Below are 19,840 nucleotides of genomic sequence, written 5' to 3'. Positions count from 1 at the left end.
GCTGCCAGAGCATGTCAAATTTTGTGCACTGGATTTCCAGCATGTCGGAGCAGGCTCCTTGCATTGTAAGTGCTCTCTGTGACTAGCAACTTGCATGTCTTCCTCTGGTGCAATCCTAGTGGTTCACAAGGCAGGAGCTGGTTGTATGTAGAGTGCATTTCAGTTTCAAACATCATGATCTCCATTGATGTAAATCATACCTTTCCTTGTATATGTTAGTAGGTTGTGTGTGTGTGTGCACATCTGCACCAAATGCTGGCTACAGTTAAACTGCTGGAACTGGCGATTAAATCTCCTGTGTAGACATGATCTGAATACAAAATTAGGCGTAAACCCTACAGCTACACTTCTAGAAGTATATTACACTCAACAGGGCATGGTCTCGTGTATGTTTGGAGCTATTTCAGAAGAGGAAGGGGGTCTCTTGCTCTGACCCACACAATAACTGTTACGTTCTCACAGCTGCTTCTGGACAGGCTGGGGACAACAGGTATGTAGCTAAACAGATCCAGCATTAACATTCCTTCCTTCAGGTTAAAATTGGTTCAGTTTTGCTAAATCTCTCCCAGGTTGTCTACATGCAAGTGTTAGAACATAACGGCTGCTCCTTGCTCCTGATCAGCAGCTCCTCTTTTGAAACAGCCCCAAATATACATGTATCTGTACACACAGTATCGCTTTCTTTGCAGGCTATTTCTGAAGAAATCTTTGTAGTCGTGTTGTAAGTCATAACTTCATTTTGATTAGTGCTTGTTCATTGATCCTTTTGTTTCATTATAAAAAATTTAAGCATACCTGGCTCTTGTATAGCTCTTTTCATTCTGGCATTTTCTGTTGCTTTACAAAAATGGTATGTGTTATTAATATCTCCATTTCCAATATGAGTGAACTGAGATGCACAGAAGTGAAGTGCCTTGTCCAAGCAATTTAGTAATAAATCTGGGAAGAGAGGCTACACCTGGATACCTTCAAGTCAGCCGGCCCTGACAATCTGCACCCCAGGGTACTCAAGGAGCTGGCGAGCGTCATAGCTCAGCCCCTGGCACGGATCTTTGAAAACTCCTGGCGCTCTGGTGTAATGCCTGAAGACTGGAAGAAGGCCAATGTGGTGCCGATCTTCAAGAAAGGGAGGAGAGTGGATCCGGCTAACTACAGGTCCATTAGCCTGACTTCTATCCTGGGGAAGATCTTAGAAAAGTGTATTAAGGAGGCCATCTTTGATGGACTGGCCCAGGCTAACATCCTAAGGGATAGCCAGCACGGGTTTGTTGCGGGTAGGTCTTGTTTGACCAATCTCATTTCCTTCTATGACCAGGTGACCTATCACCTGGACAAGGGAGAAGTGATTGATGTCATATATCTTAACTTCAAAAAAGCTTTTGATCTGGTATCCCATGATCACCTCTTGGCCAAACTGGCCAGTTGTGGCCTTGGCTCCACCACGATCCGCTGGCTGGGAAATTGGCTTCGTGGTCGGACCCAGAGGGCAGTCACTCATCGTGGTGCCCTGTGACCAGTGGGGTCCCTCAAGGCTCTGTCCTGGGACCCATACTGTTCAACATCTTCATTAATGATGTGGACATTGGAGTCAGGAGTGGACTGGCCAAGTTCGCCGATGACACCAAACTTTGGGGCAAAGCATCCACGCCAGAAGATAGGCGGATGATCCAGGCTGACCTGGACAAGCTCAGCAAATGGGCAGACGAGAACCTGATGGTGTTTAACACCGAAAAATGCGAGGTTTTCCACCTTGGGAGGAAAAACCTGCAGCACCCTTATAGGCTCGGCAGTGCTACGTTGGATAGCACTACAGAAGAAAGAGACTTGGGGGTCATCATTGACCACAAGATGAACATGAGCCTCCAATGCGATGCTGCGGCTAGTAAAGCGACCAAAACGCTGGCTTGCATCCATAGATGCTTCTCGAGCAAATCCCGGGACGTCATTCTCCCCTTGTACTCGGCCTTGGTGAGGCCGCAGCTGGAGTACTGCGTCCAGTTTTGGGCTCCACAATTCAAAAAGGATGTGGAGAAGCTTGATAGAGTCCAGAGGAGAGCCATGCACATGATCAGAGGTCAGGAAAACAGATCTTACGATGACAGGCTGAGAGCCATGGGACTCTTTGGCCTGGAAAAGCACAGGGTCGGGGTGATCTAATGGCCACCTATAAGTTTATCAGGGGTGACCACCAGGATCTGGGGGAACGTCTGTTCACCAGAGCGCCCCAAGGGATGATGAGGTTGAACGGTCACGAACTCCTGCAAGACCGTTTCAGGCTGGACATAAGGAAGAATTTCTTTACTGTCCGAGCCCCCAAGGTCTGGAACAGTCTGCCAGCGGAGGTGGTTCAAGCACCTACACTGGACACCTTCAAGAGCAAAATGGATGCTTATCTTGCTGGGATCCTATGACCCCAGCTGACTTCCTGCCCTTTGGGCGGGGGGTTGGACTCGATGATCTCCCGAGGTCCCTTCCAGCCCTAATGTCTATGAAATCTATGAACACCCCTCCCCCACCCCGCACGGACAAAGGGCTCCTCTATACTTTACTGTCCTCAGTTAGGAGAGAATACTATGTTTCAAATACTGTATAACTCCTCCTCCTCCTCATTTTATACCCAACATGCACATCCAGCAGTATAACAGCATTCCTGTAGATTCAGTACATAACTACAGTTAATATCATATTATAATAGAGTAGGAGATTGTACTTTTAAAGATGTGACTAACTTCAGGTTGCCAGGATAATCTGAACATGTAGTGTGCTTGCATGCTGTCATTTCTTTTTCAATATGTGCAACATTTCAGTTTTATGCAAAGTTGTTGCTCCTATGTGTTCTTTATAGGGAATTAAAATAATGGAGACACTTCTACAGGAACGATATGGGTGCCCACTTTCCTAATAATGAACAGTATGTATGTCATCGATTTAAAAAAAGAAAAGAAAAAGGTAATATAAATTATTTCTTCATTAATATGTTCATGTTTCTACATGCACGTGTGTGTGTGTGTATATATATATATTCATATTACAAAATATTGTTAGTACAGTTTTCAGGAAGAATACTGAACAGCTACTTTGTTAGGCTTGGTAATAGCAGAGTTCTTTAATACCAGGTTGTTGAAGATTGCTTTGTGTGCTGTCTTTTTTTCCTAACTTATTTATATCATGAACTCGATGGGCTTAATAAAATGAGATGTTCACTTTGTGTGAAGATCATTATTACTTGCAGAAAAGCAGTCTCTTCAAGGATTGTCCATAGATGCAAGATTTGGCCAACTCTTAAAGCAGTTTCAGAATGAGAGCAAATGGCTATTGATTACCTACTAATAAATGTTCTTCTAAAGGCTGTTTTCTATGCTTTTACAGGAGGAAAAGTGTCTGTCTTAAGTTTCACCAGACCAATATTTCTTTATTGCTATCACAGTTCCTACAGAAGTTACTCAAACTTTATTTGCACCATTTTAATTGAGGAAAGGGAAGATTTCAAATGCACAGCTTGAAGAAAAGATGTCCATTATCTATAAGTCCTTTTGGGAATACTTAAGGAATTATGCTATTTAAAGGGACTTTATGGTTGTAACTTTGTAAATAGTGTTGTGGATTTATCCTGTTATCTCCAGACACTAAAAGAGAACATGTGGCAAGAAAAACCTCCAAAAACTATATGTGCAATGAAGAGATCTTCTGTTAACCAGCTGCCTTGAGTCTTGTCAAGAAAGGTATGAAAAACCCTTGCGGACTGTTTGGTTTGAATCTTAATTCTTAGGGGCAGAAATTCTTCTCTACAGCAAGGAGAGAGGTAGTTAGCCATGTCTTCTACAGAATGGATGATCTTCAATAATCTGGTCAAAAGGGGAATGCATGTTAAATAATTGCCATGCTGTACGATTTAACATTTCCAACTTATTCGCAGAAGTTTACGACTGGAAGGGACCTTGTGAGACCTGCAGAACTTGGAGGAAAAAAAAAAGATTAAAACTTCCTTTAGAAGTTATACATGCAGGCCATTGAATTATGCAAATATTCCTTTGAATGTGAACCAGTACAAAGTTTTCCTGCCAGGTCCGTAGGGAGAGCAAAACAGGTAGCTTGGAGATAGGTGTGACTATACTCGTTTGTAACCATCACTGCAGTGAAAAGAAGACTAATGATGACAATGAAATGTCAACATCAGTATTGTGTTGCTCATCATTTTGATAGAAACATCCAAGTTACATACCTGTGCCAGTGTGGTAGGATTCATTTGGAAGGATGTTCTACAGATATAAATATGTCATTGTTCTGGCAGATTTTCTTTTTGTTGCCTTCTGATAGGAGAAGAGGGAAACTAATGGCATTAGGAAGTCTCTGAGTAAGGTCCTTAAAGAAGGAGTGAGATCTCATGGACAGGGGTCCATGCATTTCAGTAGAACAATTTTGGTTAAAACTTCCATTCAGGATGCAGGTAACTTTGGGTCAGAATTTGTCATGCCAAGTAATGCCTTTCTCCACAATTTTGGAAGTATAAAATGGTACAAAGTGCTAGCATCTGAGCATGGGCTCTTCTCTCCTTGGAGAGGAGAAATTTTGGCAGATAATGCTGTTTAGTAAAATGCAAGAGGTAAGGATTTCTTAGAGTGATATCTTTTATTGGACCAACTATGCTGGTCTTGCATTTGAAAGCTTGTCTAATTTTATCCCAGCTATATAGTTGGTCCAATAAAAAGACCACCCTAAGAAGTCCTTGCCTTTTGCCTAATCTGTGGATCTTCATGGCTACAATATTACTCCTACATTATGTAAAATGTTAGGATCTTTACTATCCGTGAAGAACAGATAGGCAGGACGTATGCTACTAAGTTGTTACTGGAACAGCTCAAAGAGAGGTAGATATGGAGCACATTTTTAACTGGCTAATCAATTAGCAGCAGTATATTTCCTTGACTAGAAAAATAGTTGATTTGCTGTTATTTATTGTGTTTAACCATAGGGTACGTAAAACTTTTGTGAAGAAAAATCCTCTCCAGTGTGAGCTAATAGAGCTAAAAAGAACTTGATCAGCTATCAGGCATACAAACAGAAGTGAACACTTGCAAACAGTTTAAAAGCGAATGCATCCTTCTGAAAAGCTGATCATGAATTTGTAATTTGTATATTCAATATTTTTACATGACAAAAATCATATAGTTCATTACACTAAAGGCATGACATAGCGTGCACTTCAGGTTGAAGATGGTGAGTAAAAGGGCAGACAAGTAAGTGTAAGAAAGCATGTTAATGTGTTTGAAAGCAATCATGATGTTTTCTTTGACATGTACATCAGTGTAAACTTGATTCTTACATTTGGAATAACGTGCTTTATTTTTGTTTCCTATTGTTTATATTTTTCACAGACCCTGTTGATCCTAACTAGGACATCTTTTGGCTTTGTTACACAGTTTTTAGTAGGTTGTGTTGTGAATGAATAATTTAGATACAATAGACAAAAAAAATCTTGAAGGATGACTCTTCCCAGGAAAAACAGGGAGAAAGAGACCAAGAACATTTATGTGGTTACTTTACCACATCAGACCATTCACTATTACTGAGTCAGTTTGTGGAGGGAAGCTCAGCTTATTCCCCTCCTTGCACTCTTGTCCTTTGAGATGGTGACTCTGTATATAATACTAGCCTGATTATGGTAGCAGCTTTTATTAGAAATATAACTTTATAAATACCGTAGAGATTCAAATAGGAAAAGTACATGGGATCCAATGAACTGATTGGAGTGGGGGAGCCTAAATAATAATAAAATTAATCTAATATGTCTCAGAGATACCACTTTGTGCCCTTCTTTGGGCCTGTCTACACATTACATTTATGCAACACCATGTTAATAGTGGCATAAATGGCAATGGTGCTACATGTGCACCTAGTCATAGATTTAAGATGCCATAAAAATGTTCTACATTTAAGGATGGTTTGTATGGTGGAACAAGTGGCTGATTGTTGCTCCTGGCTTTAGGACTGCACCAGTCTCAGACCAGCTGTGGTGCTGCCCTGTGGCTGGTGCTGACAATTGGCGGATTATTAGTTCCAGTTCTGGGATTGCACTGGGGTCTCCAACTGGTTGTTGTGCAGTCTTAGGGTCTGGGCCAACAGTCACCTGATCGCTGGCCCCAACCTGGGACTGCACTGGGTCCTGCCAGGCTCCAGTCACCTGGTTTTCAATGTGATCCTGCGCTCGACCTGCACTGCCAAGTAGAAAGGGCATGATTGTGATCTGATGATCCCTGATCCCAGAATTGCACCTCCTGGTACGTACACATGGCATGGCAGGAGGCACGATTGTTGGAGTTGAGGAGCAGATTCCCTGACACCTTTAAATGAGCACGTGCCAATGGCCTTTGAAAGTTTCTCTGTTAATATTCAAAGGTAAATTAGTAACTTAGGAGATTGGACGCTTTGAAATACTATGGAGAAGAGTGGTGAATAAATACATAGCTTCTTTATGAAAGCTTGTCACAATGATTAAATTAGGATGCTTAAATCCATTTTAGGGCTCTAAAGTAGGAGGATTTTCAAAAGCGCTGAGCACCCATTGGCTTCCATGGCAGTCGGAGAACCTAACTTTATGCACCCAGGGTCTGACTAAGGAAATAGCTCCATTGACTTCAGTGGGGTTTGAATCAGATTCATAGGTTTTGAAAACCTTGGTTATAAGGGCCCATCAAGTCATGTTTCTTCTATTTGCCTAATGTTAGTCTCTCTAAAAGGTGCTACATTCACAATCCAATGAAACCTTTAAAAGTTGAATATTTTGTACTCGGGGCCAATATATCTAGAGCAAAATCACTTGCTTAATTTATATATTTTTCTGTGGAACTTTCTGTCAGTCTAGATTAGGTCTGTGCTTCAAGGCAGCTTTCAAATCCCTTTTGTTAAGCATGACTTTTATGTATTTTTTATCACTTGTTTTACAATCCTAAATGTAGTGTTCTTTTATGGATTGCTTTAATGCTCTAGGGGTGGGTTTAATACATGGTAATAAATTACTTAAACCATTTTTTGTTTACAATATTTTTTTAAAAATTGGAAAAACAGCCTTACATATAACATAATCTCTCTCTCAGCAACTTGAGAGACCATGAGGGTAAAGAAGGGCAAATTTTATTTGAAAATGAAGTATATAATTTGTCTTAACTATATTGTGTCTATGAGCTTTGTCATGATAAGATGAAAATTAGTTAATTTAACAGAGCAGTATCAGTCCTTTTGCTAATGCACTCATTAGTACATTTCAGATAGCTAATTGTTTATGGCAGCATTAGCAATCAATTTTGTATATTTATTAGATACACCAACTGGTACTGTAGCATGTGAAAGAAAAACTTGAATGTGGAACAGTGATTTAGGTAATTCATTTTGACTAGCAGTTTTCCACATACGATGGGAGAAGATGCTGAATTTCTTATATATTATGTATGTAAATGTATGTGAACTGTTAGATGCACAGCGTTGTTTTGTATACAAAATATTACACTGTGAATATTTAATGTATTCCAATACCATTGTACTTAACTGCGCAAAAACTGCTTGACTGTGAAGAAAAATATAAAATGTGAGAGCTGACTACATTGGCAAGTATCATTACACCTCTGTACATCCTCAAAATAGTACTCATCATTATATTGCAGTTGTCATAAAATAAAATTATGAGAACTCCTATGTCTGGTCTGTGCGCTGTCATTTTTACAGGTTCAAACTAAATGGCTTGTGCATATGTAAAATGCAAGTATGAACTTTGTAGTTTCCAGTTCCATCCAAATAGAATTAATGTAAATGTTCTGTGGAGCAGTTCTGCCAATAAGAGCGTGTGGATTTATTTGTACAAATACTAACATACCTGAAGTCAAACAGGCAGGCATGTTTACAGATGTGAGCCATGTGTCGTTCTTAGCTAGTTCAAATCTGCATACCATTATTTAAATTAATGAAGCTATGCAGATTAACAGCAATGGAAAATCTGGATCCATATGTTTTGTGATATAAAATCTGCAACCACTGTAGGACACTCCTTAAAGGACTATTGTACGTCTAATATTGGCACAGTAAACTGAAATGAATCTAAATGGGTCTTACTTTGCTAGTTAGCTGAACTTTTATCTTTACTTTGAACATTGAATGATAAACACTTATGAAATGAAAGAAGCCCTAATGCCCAACATTACATGCAATTCTTTAGTAGACTGAAGTTTTTTTTCCCTTGCATGTAAAGGCTTTGCTCCTAAGAAGGGAAATTACTGAATACTTTCTCATAACCCAAAGCTCTTTCCTGTTTCAAATTGGCTCATGAAATTGGAGACTAATGCTTTGATATTCTTTCACAACCTATACCATGCCATTGGGTTTGGGGTTTGTTTTTTGTCTTTAAAAGCAGATTTCTAGTGCACTTCATTTGCAGGGGGAACTTGGACTGGAAGGTTGATGCCTTGTTCTGACTCCAGCACTTCTATTTCTTCCCTAATTGAAGTGGAGTCATTTTGAATAATGTTTAAGGACAAATTCACACATTTGCATGGGGACTGAATCGTAGTCTCATTATTTGGCTGAATCAAGTGACAGGATAGGCCTTGTTAGTGTACCAGGTATAAACAAATATAAACCAATATCCCTGAGCTGGTGAGTTGTGGCCTTTAAGGCCTTGCTAAATGTTCAAATTGAAACTAGATATAAATCAGCTATAGAGTTGTTACACATTTTTAAGCGCTAACTTTGTACCTGGTTGGCTTTTTGTCTAGCTGTATAGTTATTTTTATGGCATGATAATTACTTTGCATGCATGGCTGATTATACACCTTCCAAGGTGTAGGAACAGCATACCCACTTTTGGGGACTTCTTCCTGCTAGCTTCCTCGTTCCTGTGGGCTCTCCCTCATCTGTACTTTTTCCTGCCACATCTTGATGGAACGAGTAGATGAGGAGATGTGTTTGGGCCAGGGCCTTCCTGGTCTTGGCTCAGTTTTGCTCTAGCTGTGCAGAACCCACTAGTCAGGGCCGCAAGCTTTAGATGCAGTGGGCACATCACAGGTATGAGGGCTTACCACCATGTCTTTCCACCACCTTTCAGTCCTTGCTGGCTTCTCCCTGCTAGGCTTGGAGTTAACTTCACAGTCTCTGTCCTCTGCCTTCCCATTTATGTTGAGGTTTGCAGCGCTTCATGAGCACCTACCTTTCTGTGGCCTCTACCTCCCTTACAGCCACTGCCCCGACCACTGGGTCGAGGGTCACCCAGGATCCTGCATGTCAGTTTGACTCTAAGCCAGAATGATCTGCCTTAGGTTCATCTTACCCTGGGACAGCACTCTCCAGCCTAAATTAAAAAGAATAAACAAATTCCAGAACTTACCTGGTTTCCAACATAGTGTCACCAGTCTTCTCTGCCCGGCTGCTGCCTGGAGCCACTTCTCCCCAGCTCTGAGTTTAGTTCCTCTACCCCTTTGCAGGGAGCTCCTTTTCCTGGGACTTCCGTAGCCAGACTACCTGTCTGGCCAGCATGCCCCCTTTGGCCTGTTGCTTGAGTTTATAAAGGGTGGTGCAGGCCACCTGACTCTTCTACTTCCACTCTTGAGTCATTGGGGTGAACACACCTGGATCTGGCAGGGATCTTGTTTCAAGCCCCTCAGCCTGCTAGTGGGCTGCATTAGCACCCAGAAAATATGTGCCACCATGTCAAAATAACATGGGGAGGAGGAGGGTGTGAAGGAAAGGAGTTGGAGCAAGAGGGCAAGAAAGGGTTTGGGGAAAGGGGAGTGAGCCATGCCCAAGGCATCCAGGGGAATACCCCCTAAGGAAGGGACAACCTGGCAAACCTAAGATGAGGCAAAGGGAGGGGGTGGGGAGTGAAAGGGAAGAGAACATGGGGGTGGGGGGAAGCCCATGCACCATTGATCCTCTAGTGATGGGGTAGAGGTTCCATTACACTGACTGAAAATTATTGCATGATTAACCAGTTAATAGTGTAGTATATGTAATGTGTAGTGGGGGCTTTAGAGGGGTCCAAAAGGTGATCATGGAGTTTACAAGTTGCTGAAAACTTTATTAAATAAAGACCAAAGCAGGGGAAATCTTGCTTCCGCATTCACTACACAACCTTACACTTCAGAGTTAGGTATGCTCTGTCTAACTGGAAGCATGCACATCAGTGAGTTGCACAGTTTATCTTTGTTGAGCATTTCACTGTTAATTCTGGAATAAAAGGGAGGGAGCGGCAAGAAGTTTTGACTTTGTCCACCAAGAAATACGCATTTAGGTTATCTGAAGTGCACAGCTGAAGCAGACTTTCAGTGTCTATCACCAATGACATCTAATTTATTTTGCATTCTTTGTTTTCTGTATGAACCGTCTGCAATAGAAATGATGGGCAAGATACAGTTCCAATTTTTTTTTTATGACAAGTGTTACAATAACTTTAAATCAGTCCATTGCTACCATTTCTGCACTAACGAGCTTCGTGGATATTGTGTCTCTTGCTAGACAGGTTGAATTGTTTTGTCACCATGACTACCTCTGTGCCTTCTCTGATGAGCAAAATTGTTGGTCACTTGGAGATCAAAGTAGTTCTTCTCAGCCAGGCTTATGAAGTCCCCGAGGCTTCTGTTGAGTGAGTTCAATAGAAAAAGGAATCCAATGGATAAGTTATTTGGGCAAGGCTGTTATAAATGAGAGGGGTGTGGATCTGAATGAAAGGTCACATTTAAATAAGTGTATGTACGAATACAAAAAAAGGATTAGCGGTAAGTGGCATAAATATTAATTTCTTAATATTTTCACAGGTAACCGTTGATAGAACAGGAATGACAACCCATGGATTGCACCTAAATATATATTATTTTTGGTTGGCACAGCAAGAGCACTCTCTTCTGTATTGAAGCATACTTTGAAGCTAGGGATTTGGAGGGTGTCAAAGGCCGTATTATTATTTTTGTCTCCATTTTAAAATATGTTTAAATATCTTTGGGAAATTCATTTAATATAATCCCTGTGGGTTATTTCAGGAAAAATATTTGCATCTCACAATAGTTACATTTTTATTAGAAGTTCAAATCATCTAGTCCAGGGCTTTAAAAGGGGTTTTTAGTCCATGGTCTCTTACCAGTTGAAAAAACTGTAAAAGCATGTGGGAGCTAGTGTGATATGTAAGTATTTGCCAGTTGTGGATCATTTCCATTCGTTTTATGAACTACAGGTGGCCCGTGAGTGATTTAGGAACCACAGATTTTTATGTTTTATAGCCAAATGATCTGTTAGCTATCAGGTCTTACCTAGATTGATAAAACAATTGTTTGAACATTGCATTACAGGGACGTTGCATCAACACTGGACTATGCTTATTTGTGTTTAAATGAACCCCCAACAGCTATTTAAAAAATATATATATATTCTGAGGAAGCACTGCACAGGCCACCTGTGTATTATACACTGCACAAACTGATGCCAGACTGGTACATATACTTAAGTCTCAGTGAAGCCAACAGTTCCTAATTTTGAGTGACTTCAGACAGGGTTGTCTAATAGTCTTGATGCATGGTACTTTTGGGTGCCTCCTGGAGCTCTTGACCCCTGAATTGCCTGCACAGTAACACCTTAGACTGATTTTAAGCACTGGTTTTAAAGCATGCGCATCAACACCTGAAACAGGTTATGCACCTCAAAGTTGCACCACTCCAGGGCAGGATTATCTGTGATCCGTGTCATCTAGCTCATCTTACATTAACGTGTAGTTACTCTGGTCTAGGCTGCACCTTAGTGTAAATGCCTCCTTCCCCCCCTCAAGATTGATCTGTCATCTGTGCTGGCCTTCATGACCTTTACTCATTTGTCTGGATTGGACCCACTCGTCGCCTTCCCTCCCCAGCACCCCAGATCCCTGCTCAATGCCTCCATGCGCCCTCCATCTCTGTTTACTTGTGACTGCCCTGCGACTGCTTGTTCTGGGGGAGCAGGCAGGGAAGGGTTGACTTGTCTGCCGGGCTGCGGCTGCAGCTGTTCTCTGGGCCAGAAAAGCAGCAGCCTGGTGGCAGCAGCAGCGGCCAGGTAGGCAGGTTCACCAAGCAAGTAATGCCTGGGTGGGGAGAGGCGGGGGAAACCCTGGGGGTGGAGGCAGGGGCAGGGAGGAAGCCTAGAATGGGAGAGGGGAGATTCTTACCTTCTAGTCCTCAGGGCCCTTGCTGGCCTCAACGTTCACCTGCTCCAAGCTTGTTCTGTCACTAGCTCTCATCAATGTTTGTGCGGTGTAAGGTGTAATAGGGCCCTAACTGGCAGCCTGCATGGGGCCTGGGAGGGGTTACGGTGCAGCCCCTGAGCTCCTGCTTGGCCACTGCAACAGCAGCTGGAGTCTGGGCTTCCCCTCCCTTCTGCTTTTCGCTGCCTGCCCCTAGCCCCTGGGAGTGGGGCAGTGCAGCCTGGCATGGCTGGGGGAGCTGAGGGAGCTCCTGGGATGCAGGGGGAGGGGAGGGAAGAGGGTGTCCACACGCTAGGGCTCCCTATGGTGTGGCCTGCAAGTGTGCAGCCCCTGCTGGGGTGGTCTGTGGGGACCTTCAGCCCCGCTGCCACTTAGAAGTTGGACACCCCTGACTTACATGAGCAGTTTACCAGGAGACAAGAAAGATCAGGGTTTTAATGCATGCCAAGTGCTCCACAGTAGCTGTCTGTCTGCATGTTCATACCCCACTTAAGTCCTGTGTGTCTAAAGTCATTCTTGAAAGTATGAGTTATGCTCCTAACTCCCAGAGGCACTTTTGAGGGTAAAAAAAAAAAAAAGTCGTGTTTAAATTTAAACACGAGCTTAATGTTTTGCTGTATAGAGATAGGAAATTAGATATATTTTAACTAAATAGCAAGAGGGGGGAAATAATGTGAATACCATCTCTTTTCAGAATACTTTCTGAAGAAGCTTAATTCGTAACTGTTTCACTGGGTAGATTAAAAAATATAGAACTATATAAATTGGGTCTCAGAAAGGTGAAGAATAACAAAGGCAAATTGCAAATGGAGACAATCAGTATTTAATGCTTAACCATAGCGTCGTGACTGCTCTTCTGTAGTTAAAATATCAGCATTTCAGTTAAAGAGTCCTTTTCTCATCTAATTTCTGACATGTTTATCTCTGCTAGGTGAATAGTGGATGCCAGCTTTCTGCAGAAATGCATGTTTTTTGTTCTGTTTACAAAATGTTTCTAAGACTAGTTGTCCTGCCCAGCCTGTTTGCTTCAAGATTGGTCTGTCATCTGTACTGGCCTTCATGACCTTTACTACATTTATTTTAATAAATCCTAAGAGGAATTAACTTTCCATATATAATACTACACATATCTCATGATGTTTTACTTTTGTCCCACATTTCCTCCTTCCATTCCCAGTTGCACTCTAATTTATGTCTCGAGTACATTTTTTAGAAGCATCTAAGTGATCAACTTAGGTTATGTCTGCATTGCAGCAGCAGAGTGCTCAGTCCCTTGCCAAAGAAACAAGCCTTACCTACACACTCCTTATTTTTGTATGCAGCAACCCAGAAATGGGAGTAGTCCTTGATCATTTTCAGGTCTCAAGCCCTGAATTTTTGCTATACTCAAATGTGCTGTTCTAGAGCATCCCAAGTGCATCCTCATTGCTTTTGGGGGTTAAGGCATGTGAACTGGATGTGGGTGTTTGGGGATTATTTCCCCAGTAAGACTGATCCTTCTGCTACTGGGGATAGAAGCTAATTTACTTGCAAGATACCATGCATGTGTTCGGTAGTGTTTAAGTCTTCTAGAATCACCATCACCACGGGCTCTGAAGGTCACACAAAGGGCTCCTATACATGTGTAGAGAGGTTGCTTCAATGTGCTGTCATTACAGCACATTGGAGCAGACTTGATTAATCAAGTCTGGAGCATGATAATTACCACACTCCAGCAGACTCCAGTATCACATGTATCAGCATCCCCATGCTGAAAAACAGCAGTGGGGGCGCTTTAACTAAAGCTCATTTGATAAGCTTTAGTTAAGGCATCCCCACCACCATTTTTCAAGTCAGCCTCCCAGACCGCATCTATAAATGCCCAGAGAGACTAAATCTGTTCTTGAGAAGTTTGCTCCTCAAATCAGTGGGGTACCTAAATAGATAAAGGAGCAAATGGACTTCACTGTGTTGACTGGAGGAAACATACTTGCTCTTTCTCACCCAAAGCTGGACTTGTTCTTTATGATGGCAGCCTTATGAGAGAACTGATACTGCCTACCTATGCACTGTCATAATCAAGAGTATTCTGTGACAATCCTATCAGTTTTCTAACCTAACCCTTGGACTGTCCAGATACAAAATTCAGGCAATGATCAGATTTAGGTCCTTACCCACAGGATACTTTTATGGGGAGTGCTACAAATGTGGTGGGGGTTTGATTGTAGAAAGACAATGGTTTGAAGGGCAAATCTATTTTAAAGGCTCCCTTAGCTTGAAAAAGCTAATCAAGGAAACTTGTTTAATGTGTGTCTAATGGCACTCTGGAAACATTGCAACTGGCATCTGTTTACTCACATCGTTTGAGTGGCTGGTATGTAGCAGGTGTCCCACTAGCACCCCTTAGAGATTTGGAAACTCTTCCCCTTGTACAATTAGCTGAGCTTGGCTTAGGGAAGTCCTTTGAGGGCTGGAAAAGGAAGTTTACCTCTTCTCGTCCTCCTTCCATTCCAGCTGCATAAAGTAGTAGGAATGTCAGTGGTAGCTCTCAAAGAGCCTCGTTACACATTGAGCTTTAAGCTTTGCAAATGTTGGTCAGTGTTAGTTCAAGTTTAGAGCAGCCACACCTTAAGGCTAAAAACCTTCTCTGACTGTCCCGAGCTGTGATTTGCCACTGGCGGGCTGGCTAGCAGGGGTCTCACTGCACCCTGGGATGCTGACGGACTGAAACTTGGGTGGCCTATCTCTAGGGAGTGGCCACACGTTTGTGGCACGTGAGCTGGGTAACAAAAATCAGAGATAAATCTGCCCTGGAGTGGCATAACTTTAAAATGCCTAAAGGATGCTTAAAACTAGTTTACATGTCTTAATGTGTGGATAGTCCAGGGGTTAAGAGCTCCTTGAGATGCCTAAGTGAATGTGTAACAAAGCCCGACTTCTCTCCTTGGGTAACACCAGTTCTTACATTGTAGGACAATAGGGCTGATGAATCAGTATATCATGTACTGTTTATCTCACTTGCTGAGGTCCATAGCCCCCTGAATGGGCTTTTCACATTCTGCCTATTCCTTCTCAACCCCACATCCCAGCTCAGGAAACTGCATGAGAGACCAAACTTTTGGGGCTGGGGCCAAATTTGTTTGCATCTAGGGGTGTCTGCAGAAGTGTGAATGTGTGTGGGGAGGTGTGTGCAGCAGTGGATTAAGATTTACTGGGGCCTTGGGCAAACAGAAAATTGGAGGCCCTCTATGCCCCATTAGAAACATGAATGTATCCAGGGGAGGCATTGGGTGCCCTGTGTGGCTGGCAGGGAAGGAGGAGCCCTGAAGCCATGGCTGGGCCAGGGGCTCACTGATGTCATGGTGCTTGGTGGCCTGGAGTAGTTGTCATGGAGCACATAGGTCTCCACTTGCAGCTCTGTGCACCCACGGGTGTTGGTGCTGCCCGATCCCAACCCTGATCTCAGAGAAGTTGGGTCTGCTGGGTACAGGCAGCCGTTGCCAGGGGATGCTGCACCCCCCCCCCCCCGGCTGGCCCAGAGAGCCGTGCTTACCTATCTGCCTGCAGAGCCTTGCCAGCGCTGCAGATAGCGCACGGCCATGAGAACCTGGCACCAAGCGAGGAGGCTGTCCCCACACAACTGCTGCCCCAGCCTCAGGGCTGCCAGGTAGGGGTGTGCACTGGGCAGCACCCCCAGGCCCCTGACCACGTACCTGTGCCGTGACTGTCTATTCCTGCATTGCTACCTGCAGCCCAGGGTGGGGCCCATCAGCTCCACCTCTGCCTTGACTTGGTTCTGGCATACTTCGGTGCTGCAGCGCCTACAGGAAGGCAGCTGGCCACGGCTCATCCCTGGCACGCGGTTAGCCTCGCCTCTGAGGGGGCCCCTGATTGGCAGGAGCCCCTGGGCCCAAGCCCCTGGGCCTGTGCATGAATCTGCTCCAGGGTCTGTGTGTGTGGTAGTGGGAGGGAATAAGCAGGGTCTATCCCTGGGTGGATGCAAAGAATATTTTAAAGCGTGTGGGTGTGCTTCAAGACTTGATGTGGGAACAGCTCAAAAGACTGAATGCATAACCTCTGGGTTTCTGATGGAATGGTCAACTGTATTTCCATTGCCTGCCTGTGATCAAGGGGAATTGCTTCACATTTAAAGCTGCTTTCTTGTCATGTGCTTTTTCCTGCTTAACATAACCTGAAAGTCCCTTTCACTAAAAATACCAGTCTCATGGTTCTCAGGGCTATATTTTGCCATGTTTAGAGCCACCTTTTCTTCACTTGTTACATTCATTGTCAGCTGTCCCTGTCCTTTTTCTCTGGGCCAGATGATTCCTACTGTCTTGTCTATTTACTGGTAAACATGTGCAGGTGACTTAAATGTCACCCACTGATGTTTGGATGAGACTTGGAAGGACCAGCATGAGCTCCGTAAAAGGTCTGAGATGTCCTCCTCCCTGCTGTGACATATGCACAATTCTGGTGATCCAGAGAAAAATTACACGTTTTATTCTATGAGAAAAATTGAACAGTTCCTTGGATGAAAATCATTTAAATAGAAACAGACTGTTGATGTGGATTTTTTTTGAACTGCAACCAACCCATTGTTAGCATGTAATTGGTTGTCACAGTATGTTTTTAAAAACAAAATCTAATTTGTATATTCCAGATGTTCGCTCAAGCACTTGAGGATGTTACAACTCTAGGTAGCCAGAGGAATTCGTTTGTCCTCCAAAGCAGTTATCAAGTCTGGGGTAATTTTGATGTGAAACAAATTGGCAGAACTGTAGAAGATGGCTTGTCTCGTTTTTGCTAAGCATGGTGAGCCACGTGCGGTGGAATATATTTGATCGCACAACTTGAATTCAAGTGGTGGGAAGTGACATTATCTACACATTTTTAAAAAATGCCCATTTGTAAAAGATGCTTCATTCTCTTAATACATTTCTATGAATAAAATAAGCTACTCGTGTAGTGGATTAAGCCAAATACTCCATGTGGTGATAAGGCAGACTTCGGGGAGACCACATTTTTAAAAATAAAAAGGGGAAAATCTGATTGGTGAAGCATTCCTCGTTCCTGAATGACTGAAAATATAAACTCTGTGAGTCAGATGCTACGGCCCCTTTCCTTAGCTCTGGCAATGTAAAGGGCTCTTGAGCAACCTCCAGGGATTTTTTCCTGCCTACTGGTGGGAAAGCATGAGGTGGGGAGTGACCAAAGCCTTCTGCCTCTGGCTCACCTGGCATGCCAGGAACCAGGAGGGAATCTGATGGACGTTAAAACGGCTTTGAGGCTATCCCAGAATTTATGGTGCAGGTCCTCAACTGCTGTCAGTTATTATAGCTCTGGTCAAGTAACAAGAGCTGTGTCATCTGCGTTCATCTCTTCTCTCTGTGCTCTGGGCTGTCCGTTGACTTGTACAGCTCTGAATCTAGCCTGCTAAGGGTGCCAGACAATGTAGGATGCTCCTGTTTTGTAAGATGTATGTTTGGAGTTCAGTGCAGAGGGATGAAAACAAATGTAGGGCCTGATCCTAGAAAGCCTTATTTATGTGAGTAACTTTTTAATCCTACTGGGTTCAGTGCTGCTGCTTCTGTAGGTGTTTTGCAAAATTGAGTTTGCAATTCTAATCAGACAAGGAGAGACCCCTCACTAAGAAACAGGCATACAGTACGAAATGATTAGCTACTGAAGGTTTTGCACAGGTTTTGTGTGCATGTCTGTATCTCTGTAAAATTATTCAGAGACACTTTTTTAATGTCCTCAGAAATGGCAAACAAAGAAACAAAGGCATATATTCTGGTGGCACTGTCCCAGGAAAATTGTCTTCCTTGAGATTGTATTTAACTGCTTGACTGAAACACATTTCCTGGATGGATCATTTTTTCTGTTTCAGGGAATCAATAGAGCTTCAGCATTTGATATTTTGTATATATGGCAATTCTTTCTGTCCTGATGACAGCTCCCAAAAGCCATAAAGTCTGTGTGTGCATTTATCAGGGCTATGCAGCTCATTCTGATTTGAATTGTGATACTACCTTCCTTTGGACTTTTTGAAATTCTTTAATGAAGTTGGAGACTGCAAGCCATACTCTTCTCCAGTGCTGGAAAGTAGCAGAGATATCCAGTTCACCCTCATCTATAGTATACAGTACTGGATAAATGGAAGTGTTCTGATGCCAGATGAGGTAATTTCCCATTTCTGTGGAAAAGTGACTGGGGGGAAGGGGGGTGGGAATTGGGGCGAGATAGGGGAAAAATCGGTGAGAGTCAGGAAGTGAAGAATTGCAATAGCAGGCAAAAAAGAGGATGGGAAGTGTATGGGACTAGGACAGAGCAAAAGACTAAGGTAGTGAAGAATGGGGCTGTGAGAAAATAGATTTAGAGAAAAAGGAAATGTTGAAAAGCATAAAAAATTACAAAAAATTAGTCTGGGGAAAACAAAGACTGCGTCATACAGCAGAAGAGAGGTGGAGTGTAGGAGGGGAACTGGAAACAGAAGAAAGGATGAAACACCATGGAGATGGAATAAAAATCAATTTTATACCAAGTTTGCCTGACACAATGAATTTAAAGAAGTGCTGTCCAATACTTAACGTTGTTATTGCTGTTATTATTCATTCAGTGTTTTGGATACCTGATATAGTAGTGGTTTTGCTGTTTACAGTAAAACAAATCTGGAAGTTTGCCCTCTTCAGCCCCAAAGCTCATTTTCATTCTGATGGGCTGACAGCTCTGAAGTATACAAATTAATTACATCCACGATAGCTTTGCAGCAGTCTAAGTGATGACCAGTGGCTTAAAGCGATGCATATTCCCAGCTCGCAGACATGTATTTTTGTTTATTTCTTGTTTGACGAATTCCATTTCTTGTTTGCCTGGCTAATGATGCAAACATTTCACCAAGAATGTCAAGATTTAGCACACTTACATGTTTCAATATTAATCGGTTACCTTATTTGGAGTTGTAACTGGGCCCTGGGGAAAACTGGGTTTCTAGTTACCTTTAAAGCCTTGAAGAACTCTTCCTCTCCAGGGAATGTGGATGAGAGGAAAAACCCATATCATGTTTTCAGCCTCACTGCGCTAAGTAGATTTAACACTAAATGAAAATCATTGAGAGAGGCTCTTTTCCCCCATCCACCACTCTTTTCCTACATCTAGTCTCCCCAGCAAAATGGCAGAAGTAAGTTCTCTCCGTTTCCTGTGCCAAATATAGGGTCCCGTGTCTTTGTGCGTCTACTTCAAACTGCTTGTTCAGAAAGCAGATTAGATCCTTTGCTAGGGACAAGATTCATTTTCATTGTTACCTGACTTGATTCCAGACTCAGTGTAGGATACAACACGTTGGCTCTTTAAATACCAGCAGTGCCCCAGGGACCATTTCCTGCTGAGAACAGATAGAAGGCAATAATACCACTCATGCCATGCACCTTTTTTCTTTCCTAGCACTTCTTATTTTATTATTTGTATGACAGTAGTACCTCAAAGCCTCAGGGGGCCAGGTGCTGCAAAACTATATTGTGAGAAGAGATCCTGGGCGCCTCCAATCTTAGACCAGGCAGAAAGAGATTTGGTAGGGAAGCAAAGACAGACAGAGGTAGATACTTGTGCAAGATGACACAGCTGGTTAGTGGCAGAGTGAGGAGTAAAACCTAC

The 19,840-nt window shown here is 42.8% G+C and overlaps 1 protein-coding gene across 7 annotated transcripts in view; it reads left to right on the top strand.

Annotated features, from left to right (window-relative positions):
* PRELID2 (PRELI domain containing 2) overlaps positions 1 to 7,683 on the top strand; it is a 48,961-nt gene extending 41,278 nt beyond the window's left edge. For 4 of the 7 annotated variants that reach the window (XM_090064226.1, XM_090064229.1, XM_090064222.1 and 1 more), the window contains 2 exons: positions 2,846 to 2,949; positions 3,370 to 7,683. In XM_090064226.1, the coding sequence (XP_089920352.1) occupies positions 2,846 to 2,853 (8 nt within the window). In that variant the 3' untranslated portion in view covers positions 2,854 to 2,949; positions 3,370 to 7,683. Of the gene's footprint in view, positions 1 to 2,845; positions 2,951 to 3,369 lie in introns of those variants that run through there. The other 3 variants (XM_090064224.1, XM_090064223.1, XM_090064225.1) reach the window with 3 other exon arrangements.
* The last annotated feature ends 12,157 nt before the right edge of the window (positions 7,684 to 19,840 follow it).

Source organism: Crocodylus siamensis, chromosome 10 (genome assembly GCF_052110815.1).
Source record: "Crocodylus siamensis isolate JL-2025a chromosome 10, ASM5211081v1, whole genome shotgun sequence".
NCBI lineage: Eukaryota > Metazoa > Chordata > Crocodylia > Crocodylidae > Crocodylus > Crocodylus siamensis.
The sequence above is the reverse complement of the archived record's forward strand: the minus strand, read 5'-3'. Positions and strand labels throughout refer to the sequence as shown.